The sequence below is a fragment of the Camarhynchus parvulus genome, chromosome 2 (genome assembly GCF_901933205.1).
Source record: "Camarhynchus parvulus chromosome 2, STF_HiC, whole genome shotgun sequence".
Taxonomy (NCBI): domain Eukaryota; kingdom Metazoa; phylum Chordata; class Aves; order Passeriformes; family Thraupidae; genus Camarhynchus; species Camarhynchus parvulus.
Genome location: NC_044572.1, coordinates 135,673,812 through 135,693,856, shown reverse-complemented (window position 1 = coordinate 135,693,856; position 20,045 = coordinate 135,673,812). Strand labels below are relative to the sequence as shown.

The 20,045-nt window shown below is 33.5% G+C and overlaps 1 protein-coding gene across 1 annotated transcript in view; it reads left to right on the top strand.

Annotated features, from left to right (window-relative positions):
* Positions 1-20,045, top strand: part of CSMD3 (CUB and Sushi multiple domains 3) — a 577,112-nt gene that overhangs the window by 268,446 nt on the left and 288,621 nt on the right. The window contains exons 12-13 of the mRNA XM_030971761.1: positions 13,297-13,400; positions 19,386-19,498. Of these exons, the coding sequence (XP_030827621.1) occupies positions 13,297-13,400; positions 19,386-19,498 (217 nt within the window). The remainder of the gene's footprint in view (positions 1-13,296; positions 13,401-19,385; positions 19,499-20,045) is intronic.

Genomic DNA, 20,045 nt, shown 5'->3' with positions numbered 1-20,045 from the left:
TTGGCACATTGTAGTGCTAGGAGCTATATTATAATAGCTTCAATATTACTCAGAAAATACTGTTCTTTGCATGGTATTGGTTGGACTAATAGCTCTTTGATATTGAAATGAAATGCAGATACACGGGAATTATGGAGTTTTTTAACTAAGGAAAGATAAAAGGTTTACAATGTTATCTGGAACAATATTCAGATATGTTTATAGTTTTCAGAAACGGTGTCTAGCACTGATTAGAAGAACATTAACTTGTTGAGATTAAAAGAAAAAGAGATCTTTTCACAAGTTAGATCAATTTCTTTTTATGATATATTGAGGAACTTGCATGTATAAAGTCTTTGCTTATATAATCAATGGTTTAACGTGTTTAGTTTTGATTCATGCTAAAGTTGCCTTACTGTTCTGAATACAATATTGCTGGCCTCGTATGACTGCTAGAAGGCACACAAATTAGGAGAAATAGTGGGTAAAACAAGTATTAACCGGGTTATGAAGTAGAATTATAGTGGAGAATTTGTATCATAATTGTAGTGAAGAATTCAGGGGTGGATTTTTTTGTAATTTTTCATAATTTTTCGTAATTTTTCCTTTTGTTCTCTGTTGTAAAAATGCATTTTTGGATTTGATGTAGGAAACTTTTTTCTTCTGTTTAATTTAGTTGGGGTTTTTTGGTTGTTCTGAGTGAAGATTTCATATTGAATGTGGATTTTAATGATGTTTTGTGCCTTGAAGTCAAAAACCTCATTGATGTATAAATGAAGATTTGTCATTAAGAGTTTTTTATAATGACTACAACAAATAATGTGATGGTATTCATTATAAAATGAAAATATTTACAATATTCTACATCACAGCTGTGAGTACCAGGATGACTTCATCATTCTGGTACTTCAGGGCTGCTACTTGTTGCATAATTTGCAGAAAAATAGCTCAGAAACAGAGAATCTTTTAAGGGAGAATGCAATGGATTAAAGACCCTGAAAAGCTCTTTAGTGTAAATGGCTTTATGCAAGACTGAATCTAGATAATTTTCTCCCAAACTGATTTCAGAAATATGTTTGATAACAGCGCCATATAGTTGAATGAAATGTTCCCCCAGTCAATTATCTGCCTCCTCAGCTTTGTCCTGCATTACAGTTGGTCTCTTGCCTCATACAGTTAATTAGATATACTGTTCATGCCCAAACCTTGTTGACAGTGGAGTAGGGTCATAACTAAAACCCTCAAACATGGCCAGAGATGATAGTGAGTTCACTATTGAAAAGTAGAATAAAAATTATTTGTGAAAGTCATGTGGATGGAGTCAAAATTAAAACTCATTGATGAAGGTGCACTGACACATCTGATGTTATCAGTGAGATCCCCATATTTTCATTGTTCTTGTGCATGTTTTCTGCATTCTTATTCTTATATTAGGATCCTGTTCTCTGAAGCTGATCTGTTTAAGGGAAAACAACTAATTTTTCAGTAATTAATATTGTGATTAGAATATTTATAATCTATGATGTACAAAGATCTTAATAATCATTCAGTGGAGATAGAAATATGGGCAATTGATACATAACTTTGCAACAGTGAAATATCTATGGCTGCCTGTATGGTATCACACCAACATATTCTTCAAACCTTCTCGATGCCTTGTACGTTGCTTTGTTTTCCTCTTAGGAGGGAAGGTTGAAATTCTCTGTGAAGATCAGTATCTGCACATGTAAGTCTTTCCCAGCAGTGTATGATAAAGGAAATTATGGAAAGTTTTCCCATTTCTGGGTTGTCCTAATATGTTTTCCATATAGTGTTTTATATACATCAATGAAGTGATTGTTGCCACTTTTATGCATGGCTACTCTGGAATCAACAAAAGCTTTGTTGAAGAAAAATAGCAAAGCTTTAATTACAGGGATCTACCTGAATGAACATTAAGGAAAATCATATCTTTCTGTGGAACTCTGAAGAAGCAACAAAATTTAAAATTTACTTGTCTTCAGCTGTGCTGCACTTATTATTAATCCTTGGGTCCCTTGAAAAATTCTTGTGAATATCTGAACAGAAATGAGAACAAGAATTTCTCAGTTTGGACTCCATTTCATTATATCGCTCACATCTAGTAAGGGAAATGATACCTGAATATCTTTTGGGATACTGTATGAACTCATCAGTTAGGTTCTGGACCATGCTACAAAATGATGAATTTTATATTTAAGGCTAGGCTAAAATACCAGTGAAATCTGAATTAGGGCTAAAGTTAACCAGAGTTCAACTCTTATGGATTATACTTGCTGATTTTTTTCTAATCCAGAGTGGCAGAAACACTGTGGAAAATGTCAGTGCTAGAATGGCATACTTTCTGACAGATCTCAACCACATTCACACCACACATCATTCATCATCAAGAAGGAGAAAAATAAGCAAAAGGGTTCCTTTAAAAAAAATCAAGCTTTTTTTTTTAGAATTGTAAGAAGAAATTAAATATGGTGAGCTAACTGCTAAATTTAGACGGAGCAGAAAACTAGGTCCTGGTTCTGTTAGTTTTATACGACAAGAATTTAAAAAAAAAAATTTACCTGTATGTTATCTTTTGTCATCACCATATTCTATCTTGAATGTATTTCAATCATAAAAATCTTCTTACTGATTGCATAAATACATTCTTTAAAATGTATTCTTTAGAATATAGGTTTTTGAAAGTTTGACAGTGTTCACATTGTTATCCTTTTATCTATCGAATTTTGAAATTAAGAATGACATACTTGAGAGCTGGGAGATAGCTGACTTTTGCTTTTGGCTTTAGGGTTTTTAATTATTATATTTGCTAAGGTTTTTTAATTTTTGGAAGTTTGTTTGTTTTTTTCATTTGGTTTGTTGGGTTTTTATGTGGATGTCAGTTGTCTGTTAGGAAATCTATAATGTGAGTTTTGTTGAAATGGCAGAGCTTACTGAAAATTTATAACATGTGCTTCCAATTGCTGTAGTCCTTTACTTTCTAAGAAACTGAATAATTCAAAGTATCTGGGAAGTGCCTCACATGACATTTTCTGCAAGTCTGGAAAATTATACTGAGGGAATATATTGCAACTATTACTGAAATAATATTAAATATGGTTGTCATTTAATCACTTTGTATTAAAATAGTCTTTTTTTAAAATATGTTTTTACATTCAATTCTTCCCTTCCTCCTGTCCTTAAGTTGCTGTTTTCTTCCTGCAAGAAAAATAAATCTTTCAATTTCTGAGCTTTTTTGCTTTTAGACCATGCCAAAAATAAACAAAAAAATATTCAGCAAAGCGCTGAGTATTTACATTTAATTTTCCACAGCTGTGTTATTTTGTTAACCATGTCAAAACTGTCAGTGAAACATTTCCTAAGCTTGCTGTTAAGCCTAAACCCAGTTGCCATCCATATTTAATCAGGTTAACAGCATAAATCTCAAGCAGGCAGGGTGCTTGAGCATGAATTCAAAGATCCATTTCATGAAATTTCTTTTGGTCAGGTCTGTTGGAAAAAAGCGCACTGCACCTCTTTTTTACAAGCAAATGCCTCAAACTTGGCTTTTCCTAAGCCTAGTGTGAAGCTGTACTGTGGATGTTACAGTCAGCGAAATGACTAAAAACGTATGAACATACTCAACTCGTTCTAAATTTATATTTTACACATAATTGTGTTCTTCATCCATTCAGATTAAAAAGGCTGCTCTTGTATTTTTCTATATTAGATAATGCATTTTTATCTTATATGAAACTAGAAAGTGTAAATATATTTTGGTTCTGTTCAGAACACAATAAATTTCTTTGTGGTGTTGGCTACACTGTTCTTCCATAGTGTTCGTGTACATTTTGATGCAGTTAAAATATCTGAGTCACATATATACTACAGTTAAAAAATCTTGGAAATATATGTGGACAGAGGGGAGATTGTCTCAGCAGAGTAAGAGCACAGTAGGGAATCCAGCTATTCCTACGCCAGGAAGCTAACAGGTTTAGCTATGAGGGAACATGCTAAGTTGTTAAAAAAGAGAATTTGGAGTCAGGAAGTCTCTGCAGTTGTAGAGGGATAAATGACTTCTTGTTTCATCCTGAAATTTTCCTATAGGTCTTCATTATGAAAGGAGGACAGGTTCATTATCTTAATTAATGTAAACTTTTTTTCCTGCTATGTCTGTGACTATAGGAGTAATGTTTCACACTGAAAATATGAGCATAGGGAATGGGTGAGATTGTGCTTATTGCAATAGCTACAACAAATGTAATTATTTCTCTTTGAGCCATTAGCAATATTAGTTTTAGCTGTTGCCTGTATTTACTATACCTGGAGCTATTAACCCCACCCTTTGATAAAACTTTATGTAAAATTAAATGTCAAATTTGAATTTTAGTTCTCTTTGACTTTCTCTAAGTTCCTAAATTTGGTCTCAGTTATGTCTCTCACCAATTCTAAATGCAAACATTTTTCTTACTTTTACTGATCATGAATATCCACACCCAAGCTAGAACTTTGAAAAAGATATATGTATACGACTAAGAGACTTTGATAGCAAATTTCCATTGCTTGCACTGTAAGCATTTGAGATATTTTGGTCTTTTTTATTTGATGAATTTTTGGCACAGAACTTGTAGCTTTTCTTCATGGTTGAGTTCACTTGGTTGCTCTTGTGAGTGATCTTTACAGGAAATTGTTCTGCTCAATATATACCTTTTCTGTGATATTAGACTGGGAAATAGAGCTGATAGTAGTTTGTTTGATTGTTTTTCTGTTTTCTATGATGGGACTCCTTCAAAGGCTCGTGGTTACCCTTCTACGGTGTGATAATCTTGGCTGTCAGATGTTCACCAGACTGATCTGTAATGCTCCCTCCTCAACAGGACAGGCACAGAAAATATGAAGAAAAAGCTCACAGATAAAGATAAGGACAGGAAGATCACTCACTAGTTACTCTCATATGCAAAGCAGACTCAGCTTGGAGAAATTAATAAAATTAACTGACAATTAAATCAGAATAAAATGGTTAAAATAAGAAGAAATCTTAATCAGCATCTTCATCTCACCCTGCAGTACCTCTGCTCCCAAAATCTTTCCTTGTAAATACAATACACATTTGGAGTGGAACCTGAAGACTTGTTCTGAGACTTAAGTCACAGTATGATTCCCATTTTTCCATCCCTTTCAGGATGTGTGGCTGCCCATCAGGTTAGGCTGACATCAGTTAGTGACCTCTCTGCTTTCTTTTGGAACAGATGGCTTACTCTCTGTGGGATTAAAAAGTGCAGATTTCTATGCTGGGTGGAAGGATATCCATCTGAGTAACTACAGAGAGGAAGAACCAAAGCAGGGACAAGTAAATTTGAAGTCCTCAGGCCCTTTCTATGATGGCAATTTTTTTGCTATTTGAGAATAATAATTTTTTTTCTTTTTGTAAACTCTGACACTGAGTTTAGTTTTTTGAGAGAAAGATGAGTGTGATTTTTTCATTGTGGTTTTATAAATTAGTTGATTTTCCTGCTTATACCTATTATAATCTCCTTATAATGGTCCAGGCTAGTCATACATTCTTTCAGGCTATCTAGAGCATCTTTATCTCCCTTTATCTCCATACCTGTGAAAGTAAAAAGAAAAAAAAAAATTCTGCAAAGCAGCTTTCCAGCTGGATGGACCCCACTTTGTATTGGTATGTGGGATAGTTCCTGCCCAGAGACTTGACTTTGCACTTCCCTTGGTTGAACTTCACCTTAATGGTCCGCTTTTCCAGCCTTTTGATGTCTCTCTTCATGGCAGCATGACCCTCTGGCCTATTAACTGCTCATCCCTTCTCACTTGCTGTGGTAGTCTGCCCCATCATCTAGATAACCTATCTTAAAGGCTTGTCCCAATATTGACCCCTGTAGGGAGAATTGTAAGGGGGCATAGTATGTAATCTTATCCCCCAATGAGTTGCAGCTGGGGCCAATTAAAACAAGTGGCATACACACCTGTAACCAATTCAGAACAAGTGGCATAAACGGGTGGAGTCAGAGTAAGAGTCAGAAGACTGTAAGAGCCAGGAGAGTCCTAGGAGAAGATGGTGAGTTCCCCTGGAGGGGATGAATAATCCCAGGAGAGGGTTGGCGATTCCCTGGAGAGGATGGATTCTGAAGCTCCCAGAAGAGGACAGACCCCAGGAGAGGGTTGGAGAACCCTGAAAGGATGGATTCTGAAGCCTGTGGACATGCCAGGGCTCTGTAGCAATTTAGCAGCAATATCCTTCATTGGATCGCTGCTGGATTAGCTGCAGATGCTTCTGGCTGTGTGCTTCAGAAAAAGCCCCTGGAGGGGATGGACACTGTAACATATAAGTATGGTTATAATGTTTACTGTAGGGTTGAAGTATTGCTGTAAAGTGTATAGGGTAACTGTGACCCACTGGGACGGAGCGGGGGAGGCGGTGTTGGTGAAGGTGAGAGTGGCAGGTGGAAGCCACAAGGAGGTCTGGACCTGATTTTCTCCAATCAAGACACCTGGAAGTAGGTGAGCCACCAACTAGTAATAATGGGACATTTGAGGTCTCTGCTTTGTGTTATGACTGCCTTGACAAGAAGAGATAGATGCTGCAGTAATGTAACTGTTATAATGTATAAGTTTTAATGTATTGCTGTAATATAGAAGTATTGTTGTATTGTGTATACTGTTATAATGTATTACTGTAATGTATAAGTATTGTTGTAAACGTGTTTAATACACAGACCCCTGAGATACAGCATGACTTATTGGCCCCTAACAAGACTTTGTGCCACTGATAACCATCCTCGTGGCCCAGACTTTCATCCAGTTTTCAATTTACCTTGCTAGCCCACACATCAAAGGCTTGTCTGTTAATATCTTGACAATGCCAAAGGCCTACCTGCAGCCCATGTGGAAAATATCCACTGCTTTTCTTTTGGCCACCAGGCAAGTAATTTATTATAGAAGTCTATCAAAGTTTGTCAAGCATGACTTCCCCTTGGTAAAGCCATGCTGACTACTCCTGATGATTTTCTTGTCCTTAATTTTCCAGGATTAGCTACTCCATAGTAGCAGTAATATTAAATAAAATTATACCTAGTATAAACAACTTAGATACAATTATAGCCAAGTCTTATAATAAATGGTTGATTCAATATATTTTCCTTCTGAAACTATTTTTCTATGATCAAATGTGTGGTAACACAATTATTTTGATGGAGGGACCTGTGATTCTATGGAAAATTATGGTGATAAAGCTGATCAGTCAGACTGTGATATTTCCTTAGCTTGTACCATCAGATGTAAATGCCCATTATTTACTTACTGGGAAGTATTCAGACATCCTCAGCACAAAAGCAATTAACCATCCTGAGGGCATTTGAGGACACTCAGATACAAACAGGATGTGTTTTCTTCTCCTTGCTTAATTTGCTTTTACAAGTGACAAAGGCAACCAGACATCATTAAGAGTCTTAAGGTAGTTTTTTTTCTTGCTAGAGTAATAATGAAAAATGGAGAAAATAGGTATCTTGTGAATATTTTTCAGTGAGGTGGATTTCTTGTTTTGTTCTCCTAATATGTAACTGCAAAAGAACTAATTAAACTCTTGTTATGTTACACAACAGTCTTGGATATGTTACATTCTTGGAAGGATGCTTTAATTAGTATTTATTCCTTAATATTATCCAATATGTTGCTCATTTAAGCTGTGTCTTAGCTTAATACTTAACTACACTTGTAAGGAGAAAACATTCATTACATCTACAGAAATGTCATCATTATTTTACTGGTAGAATGTCCCATTTTATGGAGGGAAAATGTTACTATAGGTCTGAAAATATTTTTAGAGTTACATTTGCATTGGAAGACTTGGGATAAGAGATGCACAAGTACGTGCAACTTTGTGTCTTTACTCTTCCTCTTCAGAAGCAGTTCTGAGGAACATACACTTGCCTCTGTTACACACCATTCTGCTTTGGATGGTCTGAAATTTTTAAAAGTTGAGTACTTCACCTGGAACACTACCTTCCTTGAAAAATCTTCAGGGAGGTAATTTCATCAGGAACTAGGTACACATATTGAGCAACTCTCTGGAAAATCTGTTGTCTGGAACACATCCTTCTGAGCATGCTCTCTCTGAAAAAGTGTAAGAAGTTCTCAAAGTAGTCATTAACTATTCAGTAAAACCTTTTCCCATTTTATTTCTGAACTGGTGTTTTGCCCAAGGAGTGGGTTCTAAAGGATGTTAGAAATTAGATCTCTGCTCCCAATGATTCCTTTAAAAATTTCTTACAAAATAATTGGAGACAAAAGAACATAATTACAATTTTCAGAAAATTATTTTTCAAATAGGACTTTACTTTTTCCCTGTAAAGACTGGATGATACTTATTAGTTTTACTGCCTCTTATTGCTACTTCTGTTGAGGTTTATAACTTCAATTTAAATCAGGCGTTCTAACTTGTTCATTGCTTTTGGCTTTATAAACAGCAAGACCAGCCCAGGATGTAGAGAGACTTTTGCCTTCTGTTTAGCTACTTTTTAATTAATTTTTTTTTTTTTTAGGTACTAGTGCACAGGTCAGTATATTTTATTTTGACTAAAAAAACAAAACAAAAACAGGTACGGGTTTTTTATAAAGTGTGTATATGGAGGAAGAGGAAATGCAAAATTCCTTTTTCCTCATAGTAGTATATAGGGATGTACTTAATAATATCCTCTGGAACAAAATTCAAGATATTAGCTTATATCAGAGCAATTGTAGCAGTCTGATACCTGCTGAATTTATCACAAATGCTATTATAAAGGCACAAAACTTTTAGGGACTACTGAGTACCTCTTTCTAAAAAAAGAAAAGGTAGTAATTAATATATTGCTTAATTTTAAGATATTCCTCTCATTTCTGAAGCCATACAGATACATATCCATATCTGATATCATTAGTTGACTCATTATGTGTGAAATGATACCTCAAGACTGGTGACAAACTGTCTGAGATGGAATCTTTGAAATTTTCTTCTTCTGCTTTCCAGAACCAACTTTTGGTAGTATAATCCTACTATTGAGAATCTTATAGTTCAGACATATTGTTAATGAATATTTTTGTTCAAAATATTGTTCCCTGATATTATACTTTGTTATTTGAAAATATTTTGTGGTCCCTCTTTTTTTTCTTTTCAGCTTTGAAAGAGACTGTGGGGCAGTGGATAAATGCAATAAATGCATAAATATATTATAGCATGATCAATGTTTGTATACATCAATAAAAACCGATGGATTTTATTTCATTTATATTAATGCTTTAATCTTGCTCTGGGAAACTGGAAAAATAGACTTTACTGGAATGTATAGATCAAGAAAAATACTTATCCCTGTGCTTCTGATTGCTATGCATCTACTAACCAGATCAATAGCCCACTTTCTTAATGCTAGTCTGATTTAAAAATATGTAGAATAAAGCAATAAATCATCACAGTCTTCCCTGAAGTGTTTATTCTTATGAACAACAGACTAAAAAGTAAAATAATGCTAAGTTTTTACTCTAATAATAAAGTGATTCAAGGATCCTACCCAACTTTGGTTTGCCATTTATAGATTTTTCAGAAAAATTAACAAAGACGCTATTAGATAACTGGTAAAAGCAGAATTTTTGGAAAGTTTATTAAAAAGTTTTAAGTTATTTACTCATCTTACCCAAATTTCAGTTTTTATTTTGAAAGGTTTCATCAGAATCAACTTTAAATGCTGATATCATCAAAAAACCTGTTCAGTTGACTATTGTAGTCAGTTGACTATTCTAAAGGGAATAGTCAACATTATGAGCACTGCAAGTCCAACTGACTTTGAGTGTGATCTAACTAAAGCTGACATTGTAAAACAAGGACTCTGAAAACAAAGCCTTAAGACTACTTATTTTCTTGCTCATTGGCATATTTGGAAGGATTTAAGATACCTTTTGTATTGTACATTTTGTGTGTACTTTGCATGTCAAAGGGTGAATTTCCAAGAAGTATCCAGGGTTGATTTTTACAGTAGGAACATGTAAAGGCCTGTACAGTACATGTGTAATAAATTAGTTTCCTGATGGATATTGACAGCTCTGCTGTTTCTGTACGTTACTTTTGCTCAATTTGTGCAAATTCCCTTAAAACTAAATATCTTCAATATCAGCTGACAAGCACATTTGTTAAATAAATGGCAAGTTTATTTTACCAATTCCAAAGTTTCTACTGTAAATCATATGGGGTTATGCTAATTTTTAAATACAGCTCATTTACCTTTTAATGACCTGGAGTTATGAAATACTTCATTAATGCTATAGCATATTTGGAGTAGGCCTTAGCAACTTGTTTTAACCCTCTTCCAACAGGGGTATGCATGGTGAACAAAATGATTTACTGTCTCAAGGAATAATATTTTACTTTCTACTGTACATAAAATATGCTTCTGTTTGGTGACTGCTGTTTCTGGTTTTAATTTACTAGTGTCAATTTTGCACAAAGATGAAGCATTTTCTAATTTTCAGTTGAAACAGAAACTTTTAAGAAGAAATCTGAGTAATAGACTCACAAGAATAAGATTATCAAATGTTAATGTTTCAAATTACTTATAGTCAGTTCCTACAACATATTTTTTATATCTTCTAAGATTTTTGAAGTCATTAATGACATCATTGCTTCTTATAGTCTTAAAAATGTGACTGTTTCACAGAATATGATACAAGACAAATGTAGACTAAGCTATGCTCATGTGGCTTTATAGAACTACAGTTTTCTATGTCCTACCTATCCCATTATCATAGTTTTAGGTGAGTTACAAAGAGAGTGAGACAAAATCTTGTAATTAAACATCCTTCTCTGAAAAATATTGATGGAGAAAAAATTATTTACGTTTTAAATGTACACCTCTTTTGATTAAAATAAAACTATCTTTTCATAGAAAAACAAAATTATTTTCTTCAAAATATATATTATTTTCAAAATTATTATCATAGAAAATAATTTCAGATTGTAGAAAAGTGAGAAATTATATCAGAGCAGCCAGATTAGAACCAAGTTGTCAATAATTTGGATATTCACTACAGACAAGTGGAAAGATTGAAGCTGAAGCCTAGTGCAAAGGTTGAAGCTGAAGCCTATGCTTTGAACAAAAATATCAGTTTTGATTATTTTTTCATGTTCCACAATATTCTTCAATGAGACAGATATTTTTCAGAGTTTTCTTACTTTTTTATTTATAGGCATTGTTAAAAAAGAATGACAAAGATCTTACTTTTCTACAGTGAAATAAAGAAAACATCTTTTGTCATTCCTAGTTTAAAAATCCTATAACTTGAAAGTTATATTTTCCTTAACCTCTATCTTCTCCTCTGATGAAATACATATCACAAGGGATAATGTTGATTGTGATAAAGAAAATCTGTTTTAGCTTTCTGATACAGCTTATGAAGACAAGTACTTCTATTACAAAGGAACAGATGCCTTTTATCAATTTGGTGGTACTCAACTAATATAAAATATCTAGAATGATTTTAATCTAAAAAAAATATTACCATTGCATTTACAAAAAAATCTGATAGTGAAATTAGATTTGTTCATGTGTTTAATGGAAAACACGATTAAGATTTCTGATCATTAATTAGTTATACAATTTTTATACTATCTTCCTTTTCTTCTTATTATGCAAATAGTATTGATGGATTTGCTGCAATAATATTTCAAAATGTATTTTACTGTTTGTAAGTGAAATATGCTTTCAAGATGTATTCAATACTAACATTATTTGCACATGTTTTATTGTGGAGTCTTCTGTTCTGATGTAGCTGCACATCTAGTTGCACAGAATTTAAAAGTGGACCAAAAAGAATGACTTTTTTTTTAGTTGGTTTTGGGGGTTTTGTTTTTGGTTGGTTGTTTTTTAAGTACTGAGTGAAATATGTGTCAGCCTTAAATGCAGTTATGGATTTCAGTTTAAATTCATATGTCTAGTATTACAAATTTTGTGGCTAGAGCAGCACAAAATATCCAGAATATTTTTTTCAACTAAGAAGATTAAGAAGATTTATGTGTGGTTTTCTCCTCTTTACTCAATTAGAGCAAATCAGCTGCTTGCCTGTGCAATTTTCCACATCCTTTTCATCTGCACCCTCTTAACTTTCTGTACTTGACTGCAGTCCCTGGGGTATGGCACACATATATGTACACATGTACATGCACACACAGGCATTTATATATGTGCATGTGCCAAACTGGCTGTTCTTCAGTGTGCTTATGTCACCACTTAGACCTGTAAAGGAAAGTGTTTCTCCTCCCTTTGAAACAAATTGCAGTCCTTGGAACATACGTCAGTTTTCCAGCTTGCCTGTACTGGCTTTTGCTCATGGAAACACGTCCTCCTTCAATTACCAGAACCCCAGTGTAACAAAGGAACAGGAGCTTTCAAGGACATGATAATAATCCATCAGAATGGCATCCACATCTTTAAGCGCAAATGCTCTCAGTTCTCAATTATAACTGTAATAAAAGATGATTTATTACAGTATTAAAATTCCTACATATAAGTATTCTGTCATTTTTATCCATATGAAATTTTGAGGAACTAAAGACAGAGTTACCATGATTAATACATGGGTGGAAACAATGTTCTTTTCTTTTCTTTTCTTTTCTTTTCTTTTCTTTTCTTTTCTTTTCTTTTCTTTTCTTTTCTTTTCTTTTCTTTTCTTTTCTTTTCATTGTGCAGAAATTTTTATCCTACAGCAGAAATATGCATAGAGTGATTTAATTTACAGGATATTAAAAATGGCCATGATTCTGATAGTTGTATTTTGCTCAACTTCATGAATTAATAGAATTGCTTTTACCTTTCATACCTCTTTATCCTACTTGAGCCAGATTATACAGGTCAGGAGTAAATTATATTCTTCACCTTCACTGCATTTACTTAATGATGTACAATTATTTAGTTGATATTTGAAGACAGTAGTACTGCACATAAGGCAATTAGTTTTTTTGCCCTTTGAGTATATAGTAATCAAAACGTAATGTGATTATCCACAACTGTAATAAACATGTAACAACTACATAAATAAGTGAAATCATGGTGTTTTGAGGAGGTCAGCAGAGTGATGATATCTAAAGGTTTATTATAATTCACATTTCATGAATCAAAAACTAGGGGTTAATTACACTAATTTATTGTGAAATATGCTAAACTTACATGGAATTATTAATTGGAAGATCACTTTTATTTACACTGCTGAAAAATTTAATTTGAAGACTCATCTCTCAAGTACCTTTATTTCTAAAATATACTTACTTATTTTATTTTGTAGGTTATTCAGATAAATTTTGAAGAATTTGATCTGGAGATTGGCTATGACACACTGACAATTGGTGATGGAGGAGAAGTGGGAGATCCTAAAACTGTACTTCAAGTGTAAGTCTTTTACATTTACAGTTTGTGTACATTGAAGAATGTCATTAATGTGTTTTGATGAGACTAAATAATTAATTGAATCAGATAAATCTGAACAAAAACTAAGTGAGCTTCTAAAATTATTAAAGGTGACAGTTTAAATATATTGCTATATGTTTACTGTTCTGAAGTCAGAAAGAGATGACCTAGACATCACAAAAGAAAAAGATGAACTCAAATCAGAAGTTTGAAAGGCATGGTGTGGACACTTACATTTAGATATGTAAATTTTAGGAAGTATTGTTCGCCCTTTTGTGTGTTCTCAAATTAAAAGTGTATAAGAACATAATTGAAAATAGATATATGGGCAATTCGTGCACAAATTTTACAGTCCTCTAGCAAGGTTAGCATGACGAAAGATGTACTATAGTGTCTTGACCTTAATTTGCTTAGTGATTATTATAGATAACTCAGAAGAACAAGTTAACATAGTGAAGAAAATTACTACAGAGAAAGGCTGAATAGAGTGTTACCTAAACCACAGTTTTCAAAACAGCATTGAGTATTGAATAGATTTTTATCATTCACAGAGATATTTTCTAGAACGTGTGAGCCGAGATATATAGGTATATAATATTGTTAACAATCATTGATTAACTTAAAATCCATACTTCTCAAATACTTAGCTTGTGGCAATAATAATAACAATTCTCCCAAGACAAATCCAGAATTGTATTAGATTGTAAAATTTTCAAGACAGTGTTATAAGTCAGCAATTCTGTTTGTTCCACAGTGACTTGAAAATATGCAGAACACTGTAATTAGGCCTCACAATGAATCATTTTATATAACTCTAGTTCTAGTCTGAATAAATCAGTCATGTAGGAGAAATTAATGTCTTTTAAAGTACATTGCATTTACTTTTTCAAGTCTGAGTAAATTTTATTAAAAGAAAAAAAAGTTATTTAATGCTTAAAAAACGTAAATTGCCTGTAAGGCATTATCTGCTATTTAGAAAATATTTTTTAAAGGCCAAATAATATTTAGCTGTTAATTTTAAATAAACTGACCTTTCAGCAAATACCTGATGTTGTAATTAGTTCAAATGAGTTAATAACTGAAATATAGATAAGAATGTAACACAAGTTTAGTACAAAATATATTTAATCATAAAACAAAAGAATAATAAAATTAGGATTCTTTAGAATTATATTCCCTGCAGTATATTTATTGGAAATGTATTAAAAATTTTACATATTTTAGTTTTCCATTATTCACCAAAAGAATGATATCAAGAATTAGTTTCATTTGAGTACACTAAACCCAAGCTTTGCCTCTTTTTCTGTCCTAATTTTACCTCATTCATATTAGTAATTGAAAAAATTTGAACAGAAATGCAATTTTTCTAAGATTTACATATTTTTCTAATGAATTCCCCTTTAGATTTATCATCCAGAGGATAAATTATCTGGCCTTCTATTTTTAATTGGTTTTGTAATCATTCTATCCTTTCTGTTTTGTTCTATTTTGTTTAATATCTTTATTAATGGTCTGGACAAGGGGTTTGAGTGCACCCACAGTCAGTTTGCAGATGACACCAAGATGGACAGGAGTGTCTATCTGCTGGAGGGTAAACACAGAGCTGAAGCTCATGGGTCTGTAGTTCCCCGGATCTTACTTTCTCTCAGGAGAGATGTTTTTCTCCTTCCTACCATGTAACCATGTGACTGCCCTCACTTTTCCAGAGATGGAGAGTGACCTGGCAACAACATCAGCTAGGTTCCTTATGATCCTGGGATGCACGTCATCAGGCCCCATAGACTTGTGACTTTTCAGTTTCATCAAGTGGTCTTGAACTTGCTCTGTGCTTACAGTGTGAGTGACCTCTCTCCCCCAAATCCCATGTAGAGGATCAAGGACTTGAGAGAAATGGGAAGCCTGACAGCCAACAAAGACTGGGGCAAAGAACTTTCTGAAGTTCTCAGCCTTCTCCAGATCTGTTGTCACGAGTTCTCCTCTCTCGCGTATTGGGGGAAACACTGTCTTCAGCTTTTTTTTTCCTGACTAATATCAGAAGAATTGGACATTGTTCCAATGTCAAGTACTGGATGAGACTGCCCAAGGAGGTATTGGACTCAGCATCCCTGGCGGTGTTCACATGTGTAGATGTGATGTTTAAGGACATGGTTTAGTGGTGGACTCGGCAATGTTGGTTTAACCATTGCATTGGTGATCTTACAGGTCTTTTCCAACTTAATATCTGATTCCAGGATTATTATTCATGAAAAGACCAGCATTTGGCCAGGTATTTATGGTGCAATTTCTTTAGGATAATGCAGTCTCTTAATGGATTGCAGGTGAATTAATTTCTACCACTAATAAATTGAGACGTGTGGAAGTACTGTAATCTATACTTTTTAAGCAGTACTAATCATTAAAAAAATATTGCTGACAATGCTAGAATTTAGTTTCGTCTATTCTTAAATTCCTAAACTGTATGGAATAGTCTCTCTTGTGGAAAGGACCTTCATTAAGTGCCAATTTATAAGTTCTTATTAAAGTTTAACTAAAGTATTGTTACTAAATTACAGTAATGCTTTAAGGCAAAGTGCAATATTTTAAATTTTGAGTTACATGTTAGAACAGTCTGCCCAGATTGTATTTCATTGAAGATGTTAGCATTTCATAAAAGTATTTCTGATGATGTACCTTAGGTTGGGGAGGAATGATGGAATTATTAAAAACTATTAAACTTGCCACAAACATAAAGAATCCTGAGTATTTTTTTAAATTAAAAAAGTTAATTAGAACTGTGTAGTCTTAACATACAATAACTGTAACTAGGTAAATTTTAAAGAATTATTACTATGAAGATCCTGGAAAAGCAAAAAAATACTCCATTAATTTATTGGGGTTTAATATTAAGTAACATTATACAATAAGCCACAAGTATATTTTTGTTTACTCATAGAATCATTATTCTGTGATCAGAAGTATCAATGGTGAAATTATTAAGGTTAAAATGCATTAAAAATTACACAGAAGATGGAAGATATATAAGTACTATAAAAACCATGTAAATCTTTTCTCCTGTGAGCCATGCAGACCTTGTCTGAGATATGATGCATAGCAAATAAATCAGCTGTTGTATCATTTAATTTTTGTGTTTTAAATTTTAAAATAATTATCTTTCCCCTGGAAAATTGCTAAAGAACATTGGTTTAAATTTGTCTCCTTTATGTGTTAATAATGTGAAAACATTTCTCTACCAATTTATCAGGGTTAATAAAAAAATTATCCAAGTGTTAAATCTGCTAGTTTTACTGGGCACTGCTTGATAGGAAGGTTGAGAAGCAAAAACGGAAGTTAAGTGGCATTTCAATAGAATTAGGTTCCTAAATTGATAATTGCAGTCCTGATTATTCCTATTCTGCTGATGTAAAGCAGAGAAGGAGCTAAACTCCAAAGCCTTTTCAGTACTTGCCATTAAGTTTCCCTGGTGCCTGTGATTCTGAGCCTGTATATCCATGCACCCAGCAACGTGACAGTCTGCTCCAGCCTGGTGAGCCTGGCACCCAAGTGAACTTAAACCTGATTGCTATAATATTTTTAGTCAGTTTGAAAAGATGACTGATATGAAGCCATTCTTAATGCTTTCTTATGAAACTAAAATGCAAGGTGGAGCAATGTTAAGTGTTGCTGCCAAGGGATAGAGGGGAAGAAGGAAAATAAATGGTGACTCATACATCAGTCACAGCACTTTTTCAGGATGTTTGGAAGTTTGCTCTCAGCAGCTTGGTCTGACAAATACTGCAGGTGACTTTTAATGCAATATCCATCTAGGCACTGGTTCCTGTAATATGCCTTTGAAAATCCAGCATACAAATCGTGAAATTCAATCTTTTAGTATGCTTGCTGTGTTGGGTGTGTATGTGTCTAATCTCATATTACAGGTTGTCTTCAGCAAATGGAGAGTGTCACAATCTTCTGAATGTCCTCAAACCCAGTCTTCAGTGTACTCTCTCAGGGGAGAATATATGTCACTAGGATGTGGGAGGAGTAGTTCTGGAGTTGTAGAGGAAGAACTGGAAAACACCCTGCTGAGTGTTGTAACTGTTAAGCTGTTTAATAAAAAGGGAGACATCATAATCACATACTTCCATTTCTACTGCTCTCAGTGTTCACTATTCAGCTCTTAAAAGGGAACATGTACTTCCAGGAGAGGAATCTAGGTACTGAATCCAGGGTAGAGGAACCTACATAAATCCCCAGAAGGACAGAAAGAATAATTCTCCACTGCAGACTTTCATTATTTTTTTCAAATAGCTTCCTTCATATAATAATGGTTTTCTGGATCTTATAGCTCTGTGGCCCATTCCTAAATGTTTTACAGGGACTTAAAAAAGGACTTAAAAGATAGATCAACAAGTGATTTTTCTGTTCTCTTGATTCTTTTTTTTCATAAATGTATTTTCAATATTTTTTCTTCCTGTATTATTTAATTGGAAAGTATTTCTTGTAAAAATATGGATGAAAAAAAAGTATGTATAATTAATTTCAGAAAATGGGAACGCTGAACATTTTGATGGAGATTTTTTTATGGAAATTATTCTGTCTGACACAACAGAGAGATTAATATTCTCAATGCCCTTAATATTCAAAATACATACTGTCAGTCACCAGTGACAATTACAAAACTCTGTTAGCTTTTACATCAGTGTGGTTTCTCAAAAACATACTGTTAATCTACTAATTTGGCAAAGACTGAACTCACTGAAGACACTTTCCCTTAGTGCAGGAATGAGCAGTTAATATGTTATTTTGGCCAGGCATTTACTTGTTCAGTTCTGGCAAGAGTCTTTCTAGTAGCTCCATCTGTGAACACAGATGTGGGAAACAGACATGGGGTTTTTTTCCCACAGCAGACTATTTAATAGAGAAGGAAGCTAAAAAAGACCAGAGGGAAGGCCTAAAATTAACTGTAAAATGTATTTAAAATAGTCCATTTTAAGTTTCAGCTAGCTTTAAAGAATGGTTAGAACTTCAAAAAATGAACAGTTTTCACTGCTATACAGTATTGTTCTTGTGATCCACTTTACAAGAATAAAAATATCTGGAAACTGTTCAGCATTTCATTTCAGATAATAAACTATAACAAAATATGAGACAAAATTTTGGGAAAAAAAATGCAATATAACATAAAACTGCAGCTTTCACAACATTGCCTTATTGCTATCACACTGTTCATTCAGCAAATAGAATCAACATTTAGGATTCCGCTGATTTGCAAGTTTTTGCAAACAATATTAAATTTTTTAAAAAAGAAAAGAATAAAAATCAAGTTTACTTCTTTCTATTAATCAGCACCCTGTAATAGTAGAAGGTTTTATAGTTGTGACATTTGTTAGTTTTCTTAAGGAATAGACAACAGCTGAGCATTTTTAGGCTGTTCTTCCTTTGTTGTAGAAGAGATGATGAGAGGAGGTGAGAGAGTGCAGGGAACACAGGAGCCTTCATCATAATGTTGCTACTTTAAAATGACAGCTTTCTTTTTAATATGGAAGACATGTATTTCAAAGTGGGTAGTTGCATACTAGAAAAATCAAGGAATCACTCTAATGCCTCATTATGGGCTTCTAATGCCATTGATATGCCTTCATGTACCTGAGTAATGGACACTGGATTGTCAGATGAGGTTAAGGATTAAGGAAGTTGTATTTCTTTCTGAAGCAGCAACTGAAAGTGAGATGAAATATTTCAATACAACATAAGTAGTAGTTGCATGTGTTTATAGACTACTATCAAATTTCCAGTCATTGGAAATGTGAGAGCTGTCTTGGCGGGCCATCTAGTAAATAACTAATTTAGTGTGAGCTGAATGCAATGAATTTGAAAGTGAATATTAAAAAAAATGCTTGGAAGTTATTTAGATTTCTTACAAAAAGAAAAAAAAATTCTCCTTCCTTAAGGCTTAATGGCTTTACAGAAATTTTCTTCTATCTATAGGTTAACCGGGAGCTTTGTACCAGACTTAATTGTGAGCATGAGCAATCAGATGTGGTTGCACCTTCAAACGGATGAAAGTGTGGGCTCAATTGGTTTCAAGGTCAACTACAAAGGTAATGACATCATTGGAAGCAAATGTAATGGTGTACCAAAAACTAAGCCAATATTATGGAATGTTTTTATTTCATGTTAGTGAGTGGATGCATTCTATTTCCAGTTCTGTCAGTTTTAAAAAGAAGAAAAATATAAGCTGAATTGTAAAAAAAAAAAAAAAAGTTTTCTTAAAGGTGCTGTGTTACATGAAACTGCGAGCATTTGTTTGATGTATTGTTACAGCAATTGAGTTTTGACATATACCTTTACTCTTATTTTCTCTTATTTAATATTGGCAACTATTAAAATGAATTAATTCTGTGCTTATTTAAAGATGAATGAGTAAAACAAAATTAATACTTCCTACATTCTTTTGAAAATTAATGTCTATCATAACATAAGAAAAACACAGAGTGAACAACTTGAATTACTACTAAGTTTTGAGCCAGGACCAAGAAAAACCTAATAATGTTATTCTTTATGGTCTTGAAGTACATAATGCACTATATAAACAATCTGTTGCTATTTGATACCTCTGGAAGGGCATAGAGTTTTTATAGAGCATGA